Source organism: Zootoca vivipara, chromosome 10 (genome assembly GCF_963506605.1).
Source record: "Zootoca vivipara chromosome 10, rZooViv1.1, whole genome shotgun sequence".
Classification (NCBI taxonomy): Eukaryota; Metazoa; Chordata; class Lepidosauria; order Squamata; family Lacertidae; genus Zootoca; species Zootoca vivipara.
Genome location: NC_083285.1, coordinates 23,578,627 through 23,591,289, shown reverse-complemented (window position 1 = coordinate 23,591,289; position 12,663 = coordinate 23,578,627). Strand labels below are relative to the sequence as shown.

General features: G+C 46.2%; 1 protein-coding gene across 3 annotated transcripts in view; it reads right to left on the bottom strand.

Moving 5' to 3' along the window:
* The window catches only part of TMEM117 (transmembrane protein 117), a 205,678-nt gene that overhangs the window by 37,957 nt on the left and 155,058 nt on the right, over nt 1–12,663 (bottom strand). For all 3 annotated transcript variants that reach the window (XM_035128605.2, XM_060279621.1, XM_035128607.2), the window contains exon 6: nt 5,601–5,760. In XM_035128605.2, coding sequence (XP_034984496.1) covers nt 5,601–5,760 — 160 coding nt within the window. The remainder of the gene's footprint in view (nt 1–5,600; nt 5,761–12,663) is intronic.

The window sequence follows — 12,663 nt, the reverse complement described above, 5'->3', positions numbered from 1 at the left end:
GTTGTGCTCATTATTACTGGGCATCCATATCAGTGCCCTGTTTTCTGAAGAAGTTACACAGAATGCCATCTTACATAAAAAGGTTATCAAGCACCTGGGCTTGCAAAAGCCTCGGGGTCAAACTACACATGGTACTAGATGCATCATTAAAAACTATGGGTTGTATGCAATGTTAGCGTTGAAATCGCCATGCGAAAGTTAGCCCTGCTCATTCATTTCAGTGCGTCTCCTCTGAATATAACTAACATTGGATGAATAGCATTGGATGCAACCCTGTGACAGGGGTGTTTATATTGAATAAAAGGCACAAGAGCAGGGAGTAGTTCTATTGGGACCATACTGCACAGCTGCCTTTTCTACCTCCTGTTTTCTGTTGACAGTTGTGACCAATGCTATTTTTCTAGTAGAAGAGGTGCCAGAACTCACCATGAACACCTTCCTTGTTCTCTAATACTAATACTAACACAAACACTAATAATAAAATTTATTATTTATACCCCACCCATCTGGCTGGGTTTCCCCAGCCACTCTGGGCAGCTTTCAACAGACCATTAAAAACAGAATAAAACTTCAAACATTAAAAACTTCCCTAATCAGGGCTGCCTTCAGGTGTCTTCTAAATGTCATATAGTTGTTTATTTCTTTGACATCTGTTCCAGAGGGTGGGCACCACTACTGAGAAGGCCCTCTGCCTGGTGCCCTGTAACTTTGCTTCTCACAGTGAGGGAACCACCAGAAGGCCCTCAGCGCTGGACCTCAGTGTCCAGGCAGAATGATGAGGGTGGAGACGCTCCTTTAGGTATACAGGTATACAGGTACACCTCACATGAGAGGTGCCAAAGCTGAGTTCTGGTGAGTTCCGGCTGGGGAAAAAATCCATGTTTGTGACCACTTTCACCCTCTTTTGCATCCAAACTGCAAAGGACAATTTCTCATCATCATCATCAACAACAACAAAAACAACGAACAATCCATCTGTTTCAAGTAAATACGTGCCTGAGATCACAGTCGAAATTTCTATCGGCTGTTCATTTAGATTCCTTAGCTCTGTTGTTCCAGTTCTGACTCTCTATGGCAGGCATCCCCAAACTGCGGCCCTCCAGATGTTTTGGCCTACAACTCCCATGATCCCTAGCTAACAGGACCAGTGGTCAGGGATGATGGGAATTGTAGTCCAAAACATCTGGAGGGCTGAAGTTTGGGGGGTGCCTGCTCTATGGCTTCTGCCCACACACAAATTCCGGACGTTTATATGCCGCTACATCAATTTGCATATTTGCATCAAGCAGAATTGATGCAGTATTGCCTACATATTGGTAAAGGTGTTTTTTCTCCCACCCCCTCTCGGAGTGTACAGTGGCACATTTGGAACATAGTATATTTGCACTTAAATTGGCTCCATCAGCTTGAGGCCAATAATTCTTGTAAAGTGAGAGGAGCAAACAGCATTCAAAAATATAAGCGCAGCTACAAAAATCTGTCAAGCCTTCTTCGCAAACTGCACATACACTTGTTTAGCATCATGAGAAGTACTTCATTGTGGCCCCATGGCACAGAGGAAAGCATGAGAATATCACAACTATACAGGAGGGTGCTGGTTAATTTGGGAAGAGTCATACAGTTGAACCCTCATGTGGATGCAATATTCACATACGTGTACACTGCCTGGTGAAGGGATATTGCACAAGTGGAAAACAGGTCCTATACATGTGTATATACTGGGGGCTCGGTATCAGCCTGGCCTCCAAAACCTCACCCCCCCCAACTTTGGGTCCATTGCCTTGCATGATGGGATATGATGCATTTCAAAAATGTTGCTGTGATGGCGCCAATCACAGTTGCATTGTATTGAGTTGAAAGGGACATGAATATTGGGCTAAAATAAACACCAAATCCTAACCATTTCAGCAGGGATTCAATATAACACACACCCACACCCAATGCTGAGAATGACTTTTGCACACTAGGGGTTGGATTCATACTTAGCCATCCTTAGAGTAGACCCACTGACTTAAATCTGGATCCAATTCTAGATGATTGGTACTTACAGCTGAGTGAAAATGGCCTCCCAGAATTCCCCATGCTATTTTGGGCAGTGACATTGGGTTGAGGACAATTCACCAAACATTATCTAGGGGAGAACTGAAATTGTCCAATAGTTTAGGAACAGCTTAACAAAGGAAATTTTCAAGAATTTTTTTTTTTTTGAGAGGATATGGCTCACTTTAATGTTGAATTAAACTCTGGGTGACAGCCAACACTTATTGCCAAGGAGACCCACTGAAATCAATTGACTTAAATAATTTGATTCTGTTACTTAATTGCCTTAAGTGACTGTATTCTGAGAGTGGCTAATGCTGGATATCACCCTCTATGATTATTAGTTCATGTTGGTGGATTAAGGAAACAGAGGACTGAGAGGAATAGGGACCGAGCACATGGCTTCCGTTAGTAATATAAAACTAATATTAAGCAATATTAAGACTGGATCCAAAGCTTCATTCAGGAGTTCAAAAATATTGTTTTCCCAAAGAAAATCTGTTCGAAAATTACTTGCTGAGAAACTGTGGCTCAGTCCAGTTCTGTTTCTATTACTAAAGTTAGTTGCAGATAAAGTGGTAACAATTTAGAGGAAATCACAGGAAATGGTGTGCAGCAGGAGTAGCCAATACGGTGCCCTCCAGGTGTTGGACAACGACTCCCATCAGCCCTGGCAGGATGATTATTATTCAGGGATCATGGGAGTTGTAGTCCATACGGTAGGCACCTCATTGGCTTCTCCTCTGATATAAGATTAAATAATCCACAAGTGGAAACTAACGTTCTCAGTACAACTGAACCAAATTTATATGAGCATTTAGTGCACTTCTGGTCGGTCCCTAGTTTGGTTAGAAGGCCTTTACTGCAATTATTATTATTTCAACCTGTAATTTAATACCAGCCTGAGTCGGCCGAACTTTATTGCAATGGCAATTTGCGGGTGCCGGAGCCACCTTGTAAATAAGATGAGTCACCTTCGCCGTGTGCATCCTGGATAAATATCTTTAAATAAATAACAACTCTGCTGTGCAAACATCATTCAAAAATGCAATTAAACTTAAGACTTACTCTGCACAGGAATATATATATACATGAAGGAGCACTGAAGCCAAGGATTTTCAAATGAAGTTTCCCTCTTAGCTCGATACCCTCAAGGTCATATTGTGGTGACTTCATTTTTCATAGTCAAAGGAATGATTTAGTAATAATGGTGGCAGCATCCTGTGCCTTCAGTATAATGATATTCAGTGTTGCATAGGATAATGTAGGGGCTATTCGTATTCATGTTTCTCATTGCGGCCACACGAAGTGGATCCATTTGTTAGAAGCTCTCTTGCATCTTATTAAACACAACGTGAAGAGTGGGTTGGGGAAGCAAAACCAAAGTGGAAGGAAAACTGCATCACATTTTAAAAGAGACGGTCACACTTTCATAGTTTCCCCCATTAAACCAAAGTCCAGAGGTAAACTATTAAGCCAGGTTTCTGCATACTGGAACCGACCATTACATCACATATTGCTTTGCAGTAGAACTGCACTGAAGGATAGAAGCACAGGATGGTTGGGAGAGAAAAAAGGCCAGCAAGACCAACTCTTTGCCCTCCAGATCTCTTGGACCAGCCAGCAGGTGCTGGGAGTTGTAGTTCAAAACATTTGAAGAGAAACCACATTGGCAAGGGCTGGTCTAATCAGTGGTGTAGTGGGGGCACAAAGCTGGGCTCCATTGAAAATGGCTTCTCCATGTGAACTAGGCAGTGACCTCTCCACACAACCAAACAACTCTTTTCTTATCTCTGAGCCTGCGATCTCTTGGGTGACGTGGAGACTGCTGGGCAGCTGAATGCGCATGAGTACTCTATCAATCTACCCTCTCTCTCAACCTCCTCCACATGGCCCTGGGCACTGGGAACACATGCTATGCCACTGGTTTGAACCATCTACACAGCTGCCCCCTACAGAACAACCTACTCAATCTTTTGGGTTTTCCATTTTTTTGGGTTTTCCCATTTTTTGCTACGAGGAGTTTATAACAAATAAAGAAGATTGGCAGCAAAAAATGATTACATATTACAATTTGGTGATTAAGCACGATGAAATTAAAGGAATAGGGGAGGAAGGGGTGGGGGGGGAAGGAAATTATTTGTGAATTACATTAAACAACGTGTGGAAAAAGCCGATCTTCTGGCAGATATTTAAATTAAACAAATGAGAAAAAAGAGAAATAAACCTTGAAAGGAGGTATGCAGTTAAATATGGTAACCTGCAATTGTTACATAGTAGTGACTGAGAAGTAGAAGGGGAGGTGAGGGGAAGAGATAAGTGGGAGGGATAAGGGAAAATATATATACTGGGGACTTAAGTGTATTGAAATTATCACAAATGTTGTTTTATTCATTTTTATGTTTTATTTCTGTCATTTGTAAAAAAATCAAAAAAGTTTTGTTTAAAAAAAGAAAAGAAAAAGAGCAACCTGCTCAATCCAGACCACAAATGGTGAGTAGAAAGAGATTGCAGATGGCTTAAACCTATTCTACTATGAAGAAACACAAGGAAGAAACAGTTTCCCCACCAGTTTTCTTGGCTACGAGATCCCAAGATCCTAGCTACAAGATCCCAAGGTTAATGAGAGAAGATTTTATGGCTGACACTTGTTCTGCTACACTGCCAGCAGCAGCTGTCACACCCACACTGTGCTAAGCTCCCTATGCCTTGCCCCTTCTCCATCCCCTGTGAGCACCAGTCAGCCTGGCCAATGATCAGGGGTGATGGGAGATGTTGTCCAGCAACATCCTGAGGGCACTACATTGGCAAACTCTGCTCTAAATAGAGTCAGTGACAAAAAAAGTCAATCAAAACCAAAGAAAATTCTTACTTTGTCTGCCAGAGTCCTGTGTGTATGTGTGTGAATATTCAAATGGTGGCAGAGTTGAAAGGCCACATAAAGACATTTTTGCTCTTCTCTTGTGCAGGACTCCCAATGTAGCCATGAAATTTGAAAGAGCAAAGCCTGGATGGTCTACAAGAAATGATCTCCTTAGAAACACTGGTTGGTAGGAAGAAATCTGACACAACAAGCTGCCGCTAGACTGGGTGAGAATTTGCTGGCACAAAGCGGGGAAAGACTGCCTGCTGAGAACGGTTGTTAATTCCTTCCACTGTGTGGTGCGTAACCACAGATTGTACATTGATAGTTTTGTAAACCTTGCTCGGTATGCTATTGCATCCTCACAATGGAGGCCTTTTATCACGAAACAACTTCCCTTTTATTTCCTCCTTTCCTTCCATTCCATTTTGGCAAACGGCAACTGCCCATCACAAAACCCTGGCAAAACAAAGCTGGCAATAATAAAAAAAAAACAAAAAAAACATGTAGCTTTTAAAACCTTCCCCCTCTCCAAATACTGATGTAATGCAAACCTATTAATAGCGGCTGTGAAACAAACATTTATTTGACTCTATAAAGCCTTGGCAGAACAGCAGAGGCTGGAGTGGAGGGGGGGGGGGACTCTAGCAAAAGAGCAACTTCAGCACTTCCTGGAAGAAATATTGAGACAATGTACCTGCATGACAATCAGAAGGTCAAACACTAAGATGAAGGAAGCCAAGAAGGCCCGCGAAACCTCGTCACTTGGCAGGAATCCGCGGTTCAGCTTGTCCCAGCTGATCCAGTCAGTTGTGATGACGAGCACAACCACTGAGGTCAAAGTAAACAGAACTGTCCTGAATGGGGAGAGCAGAAAAGAGGCGATCAGATCACACAGTGTGTGCATGCCTGCAGAGGATGGGTGGAATTACAAGGTTGTTTTTATCTGTTTTGCAAATGCTTTTAAAGGATGACGTTTTTATCCACTTGAAATTGCTGGATGACCTTCTTTTAAAACAGGGGCAGGGAATCTCTCATATCGCGCGCGCACGCACACACACACACACACACACACACAATTTTTATTAAATTTTCTGTTTTACAATTTAGAATATTCATTTAAACATCTTTAAAATGCCAATGACTTCCCTTCTTCTCTTTCCATGGTTCATTTTGCATAATATAAATCCTTGCATAATTTACATAAGCTAAACCATTCAGTATTCCATTGTTACGTCCATCAAAACTTATTTACACTGTTGAATTTATCTTAATGCTGCCAATGTTTTCAAGTGTACGCAATTCCCCCCACCCATATATTCAATAAACATTTTCCAATCTTCTTTAAACATATGTTCTTCTTGTTCTCTTATTCTATATGTTAGGTCCCCAAACTGCACATATTCTAATCAGTTTAAGTTGTCATTCTTCTTTAGTTGGGACCTTGCTTGTTTCCCATTTTTGGGCTAACAAAACATGGCAGTTGTGGCATACATAAATAACCTTTTTTTGACACCTGGGAATTTCCATCTGAATTGTCCCCAACAAAAAGGACTCTGGTTTTCTTTAAAGTACTTATAACATTTCCCCCCCCATTCATTATTGATTATTTCCCAATACCCTTTTACCCATCTACAGGTCCACCACATATGAAAGAAAGGGGTGGGGAATCTCAAGCCTGTGGGCCAAATGTGGCCCTCAAGGCAACTCTGTCTGGCCCTTGGAACTGTGTCCAAGCCACACTCCCTCTATCAACCTCATACTATCAACCCTTCACATCCATTATCCTGGGAATCTTGGGAGCTGTAGTTCACCCCCACAGAGCTACAATTCTCAGCACCCTCAACCAACTAGTTTCCATGATTCTTTGGGGGAAGGTTGTTGTTGTTGTTGTTGTTGTTGTTGTTGTTGTTGTTGTTGTTTCAATTTATATCCCCACCCTTTTCTCAAAAGATCCCTGGGTGGTGTACAACATTAAAAACACATTACAGAATGTCAATGATGAAACATAATGAAAAGCATAATGAAAAGCATACTGACATGCACTTTAAAAGTACGGTGTGCATGTGAAGATCACCATCTTTCCTCGAACAAAAGCTGGAAAGTATGCCACAACCCTTTGGAGCTTCGACTATTTACGAAGTCCAAAAAACTTACAAAGTTATAGGCATTAAAGGCTAAAACCACTACGCTATTACTTCCTCCACACTAATAATCAGTTGTAAACACATTCATTTCAAAAAATCAAATTACAGAAATACTTGATTTAACAAATGAAACCAAGGATTGTTATTTTTTTTTGGGGGGGGAGCAACATTATTTACACAGTTCGCATCATTTTGCCACACTATGTCTTGCTTTGGGCTGTCTCTGCATAATAGCTGTGAATCCCTCTTCACAATGCACTTTAGAATGTTTGAGACAGTGGAAGAGAAAACAATAATTCTGGGTGTCAATGAACATGTGCTATTACAGAGCAGATAAATGCCTGGGCATATGCAAAAATAGCATGTCAGCAAGTCAATATTTGCTTCTGCTTTCACTTGGTGCTCTCGCAATTGTTCCAAGGCGTTTCCCCCCCTCTCCCATTAATTTCTTTCTCTGAGAGGGGAAAAGGAGAAAACACTGAGAATGCTTTCTTCGATGTTTGCACAGATGACCAGTGCTCAGTGCTCCTGAAAATCAATGTGCCAAAGAACTCACACAAGTGCAGATGCTGACAGAGGCTAAACAAAGCAAACAGCAATATGGTCATGTATGCCTAGAGACTACTTTTTGACTGTGCGCAGGAATCAAATACAAAACAAAGCAGAATAATATAAAGCACCGCTACAGCATGTGTCATATCCTCTAACATTCCTCCAGTGAAAATACGTTCTAAGGAAAAGCAGGGCATCCCAGGATCAAATCAGAAACCGGGACAGCTTCTGTAAATCTGGGACTGTCATTGAAGAATAGGCAAACTTGGAGTGTCTGCTTGCCTGCGAAAAGTCACCCGGGTTCAATTCCTGGCAGCTTGAGGTAGGAATGGAAATTGAAAACGTGGAGAGGACAGTTAATGTACACAGTGCTAAGCTCATGGACTAAAGGCCTCACTTGGTCTAAGGCAAATTGCTATGGGCAGTATCCGATGAAGTGCTTCTGCTAACGCAGGATTTGCACTTGTGCAACGGAACCTCTTCCTTTCTTCTTCTGGTGGACCTCCATGTCCTCCCCAAATCTGATCCTGACACACAAGGAGAGGAAAAGGAGGGGAATTTCCACCGTGCAGCCAAAAATCCTTGCACCAGCAGAAAGTGGGTTCCACTTTCTATGTTTGAGTCATGATATGCATGTTTTTTTCTAGTAACACCTGGAAGCTCTAATCACCTGGGGTCACTCTGACTACTTTGTTACTTTTCATGCAAAACATAAATGCCATGTTTGAAGGAAGGTTGCTGGCAAATCATCCATGCAGAACTATTCATTCTTTTATGTGCATCTCACTTGAATCTTTGGAGATTCTCCAGTTACTGTTCAGATACGAATGCATGATACACACAGTCAATAATGTTGTTGCTTGAACTGTCTTTTGAAATTTAAAATAGAAATAGAAATCATCCAGCAAAAAATGTACAGGAAAGGGTTACAATAGGAGACAAACAATATAGCACTTATGCAAACGATGCCACCATGTAGATATTTCATTGAATATATAAAAATGTCACTGTATTGTTGGAAGGCAATTTCTCTGTTTTTCAAAGAATGAAAAGAGATTGAGATAGGCTCTGAGAATTTTGTCTAGAAAACTGGATAAAGGAGGCTGGAGATTCTCAAATATTGACATGTACCATGATGCATTTCAGCCTTGCCAATTACGCAATATTATCTGGGAAGCTAAAAAGTACTCAATTAAAATAGAGCATCTAATGAACCCTGTGGTCTTTACCATTTGAAGATATACCAACTTCTTTTCTTAAAACAGCAACAAGAACCACAATCCATTTGCGCTCTCCACATTTCAGTTTTGGCATAAATGGCAGTGGAGGGTATCACTAGTACTGGTATGTTCTCCTTTGATTCCTAGTGACAGGAGTCTTATTGATGGGCCAGAGAGCTGGGTCTCTGAAATATACTCGGAGTCGAGAGTGAATTTCATGCTCTTTATTCAGCTCATAGTCATCAAGGAGGAGAAGAGAAGACGAATGGCTCTTTTCCCAAAACCATCTGCTTATATACATTATTTACACAATGGGCCTTGCGTGATTGGCTACTTCAGGGCTACACCTGTGGGCCAATTATATTGTGGATTGACTTCTGCCTGCAGCCTGATTGGCTGCTCCTACAGGCCAATCAGGTAGCAGATTCACTTCTGCCAGCCGCCTGATTGGCTGCTCCAGCAGGCCAATCAGGTTGCGGATTCACTTCCACCTGGAGTTGGATTGGGTAGCTCCCGCTGATTCTGAATCCTATTGTTCTAGGATTCAGCTCAGTACATAACACCCCTCCCCTCTAAGTTCCAGTCCTGCCCGGGAAGTTGCATTCGTAGTCCCCAAGGTCTGCTGGCCGCCTCCGTGTGCGTTGTGGCCTGGGGTGTTCCTTGGTCAGGGGTTCTGGTTCTGGCTCGTGTTCCGAGGCTGCTGGCTGTGCCGGGGCTGTCTGGTCTGGCGCCACTGAACCACTAGGTTGTAGCTCTGGTTCCGGTGTCCTTCCAGCCTCGGGGCGCCCCTCTGTGCCTACTGCTTCTGCTTCCCCTGCCCACCCCTCTCGCTCTACAGGCCTCACTGCCCTGCTGTCCCCTTGGGACCCCTCTGTCCCGCTCTCCTCCCGGGTTCCTCCTGGGAATCGTCGCCGTAGCTGGTCGCAGTGGCGGCGCCAACATTGCCCCCCTTCTGTTAGTACCTCGTACGACACGGGACCGGTCACCTTGGTGACTGTGGCGGGTACCCATGCTGGGCCTGCCCCAAAATTCTTTGCATACACTGGGTCCTGGGCCACAAATGTCCGGGGGTTCCTGCCTTTCCCCACCACTACCTCATCCTGAGCTCTGTCGGGGTGAAGTCGGTCCAGTCTAGTTGCAAGGCGCCGGCCCATTAGTAATTCAGCTGGGCTCCGGCCCGTCGTTGTGCTTGGGGTGCTGTGCTGTGCTAGAAGAAATGCGGCAAGGCGGTATTCCCAGTCCCCTTGTGTCATGCGGCGGAGGCTGTCCTTGGTGGTCCGCACCATGCGCTCCGCTTGGCCATTGGTGGCAGGGTGGAATGGTGCTGAGCGGATGTGGCGGATGGCGTTCTGCGCTGTGAAGGTCTGGAACTCCTCTGACGTGAATGCGGTTCCATTGTCCGAGACGAGGGTGTCAGGGAGCCCGTGGGTCGCAAACAGCTTACGTAGTACCCGGATGGCTGCCGCCGTAGAAGTGGATGGTACCAGTGCGACCTCCAGCCATTTGGTGTAGGAATCCACCACTATGAAGAATGTTTTTCCCTGGAAGGGGCCAGCGAAGTCCACGTGCAAGCGTGACCATGGATGTCGGGCGGACTCCCAGGGCTGGACTGGGGCCCTTGGGGGATCCGGGCGGGATTCTTGGCAGGTCTGGCAGTGTTGGACCCAGGCCTCTATCTCTCTGTCAATCCCCGGCCACCACACATAACTCCTGGCAAGGGCCTTCATCCTCACTACCCCTGGGTGTGTCTCGTGTAGGGCTGTGAGGACCCTTTTGCGGAGGGGCTGGGGAACAACAACCCTGCTTCCCCATAACAGGCACCCCTTGTGGGCCGACAGTTCATGTTTGCGGTTTGTGTAGCCAGCGAATTCTGGCCCGGGGCTGCTGCTGGGCCATCCTCGCCACACCCAGTCCAGGACCCGGGAGATGACCCTATCTTTTGTGGAATGGTGCGCAACTTCTTGTGCCTGAATGGGTCGGTCGGGAAGCAGCTCCAGGGTCATAACCTCTTGCGCAGGCGCTGGGTCGGGGCCTGTTTCTGGTAGTGGTAGCCTGCTGAGGGCGTCTGCGTGGCCCATCGCCTTCCCAGGGCGGTGGATTAGTGCATACTGGTAGCCGGCAAGGAAAATTGACCACCTGAGGACACGTGGAGACAACACTTGGGGGGTCTGCTTCTCAGGGGCAAACAGGCCAAGCAACGGCTTGTGGTCAGTCACTATGGTAAAGGGCCGCCCGTACAAGAAATCATGGAATTTTTTTACGCCCTTCACGATTGCCAGACCCTCCTTGTCAATCTGTGAGTAGTTTCGTTCAGCTGCAGCAAGCGTCTGGGAGAAGTATGCCACCGGCACCTCTCTTCCATCCGGGAGTTGGTGTCCCAGGACAGCGCCGATGCCATAGGGAGAGGCGTCGCATGCCAGCACCACTGGCAGCCTCTCGTCGAAGTGTGCTAAGACCGAGTTCGAGACGAGCAAGTCCTTGACTGCCTGGAATGCGGCCCTTTGTCGCTGGCCCCACACCCAAGGGGCCCTTTTATCTAGGAGTCTGTGTAGGGGCTCCGCTACCGCTGCCTTATGGGGAAGGAAGGCATGGTAAAAGTTCAATAGTCCCAAGAATGACTGAAGTTCGGGCTTGCTCTTGGGCGCTGGGGCCTCACAAATGGCCCGTACCTTGTCACCGGTTGGATGGACCCCTTCTGCGTCCACCTTAAATCCCAGAAAGTCCACCTGCGGCACTCCCAGTAAACACTTTTCCCGCTTCACCTTGAGGCCCGCCGTCTGGAAACGGTGCAGGACGGAGCGGAGGCGGCCCTCAAATTCCTCTGGTGTGGGCCCGGCGATCAGTACATCATCGAAGAAGGGGGTGACGCCAGGAATCCCTTTAAGGAGAGAGTCCATTAGATTCTGGAATATGCCTGGTGCCACGCTAACGCCAAATTGCAGCCGCTTTACTCTGAATGCCCCTCTGTGCGTCACAATCGTCTGAGCCTCTGCTGTGGCTTCGTCCACAGGCAACTGTTGATACGCTTGGGCCAAGTCCAGTTTGCCAAAGATTTTTGACCCAGCCAGGGTGGCGAGGACATGGCTGACCACTGGCACTGGGTATGCATGGGCCGTGAGAGCCTTGTTTATGGTGCATTTGTAGTCTGCACAGATGCGGACCGAACCGTTAGGCTTGACGGGTGTGACAATTGGAGTTTCCCAGGGGGCGTTGGGCACCGGCTCCAGCACTCCTTGCTCCACGAGCCGGTCCAATTCTTCGTCTATGCGGGGTTTCAGGGCGAACGGGACCCGGCGGGCCTTGTGCCTGATGGGTCGTACAGCGGGGTCTAGCTGTAGGGCAATGGGGGGTCCTGTATATCGTCCCAATGCCCCATCGAAAACCCCTGGAAACTCTTTGCATATGGCGTCCACGTCCACTTGTAAGCTAGTGCGGTTCACCCCGGTAACGGCTAGCCCCAGAGGTCCAAACCATGCCAGTCCCAGTAAGCTAACGTAGGGGCCCTTAACTACCAGCAAGTCCAATTGTTGCTTTCGCCCTCGATATTGCACCCTGAAGGTCCCCACCCCCATAGTAGGGACCTTACGCTTCTGGAAGTCCCGGAGGGTGAATGGGGCCGGCCTTAGTTTGGGACCCCCATTAGGGCACAGTTCCCTTAATGTTCGGGCCGAGATTATGGATAGAGTTGAACCCGTGTCCAGCTCCATGCGGCATGGGGCTCCCTCTATCTGTACCTCTATATAAATTTTCTCTGTGCTGGGATGGGGCAACTGGAATACCTGGTAGTCCGTGATCTCCGTCGAGTTGCCTTGGTGCATGGTGCCGTGTGACCTGGGGCTCC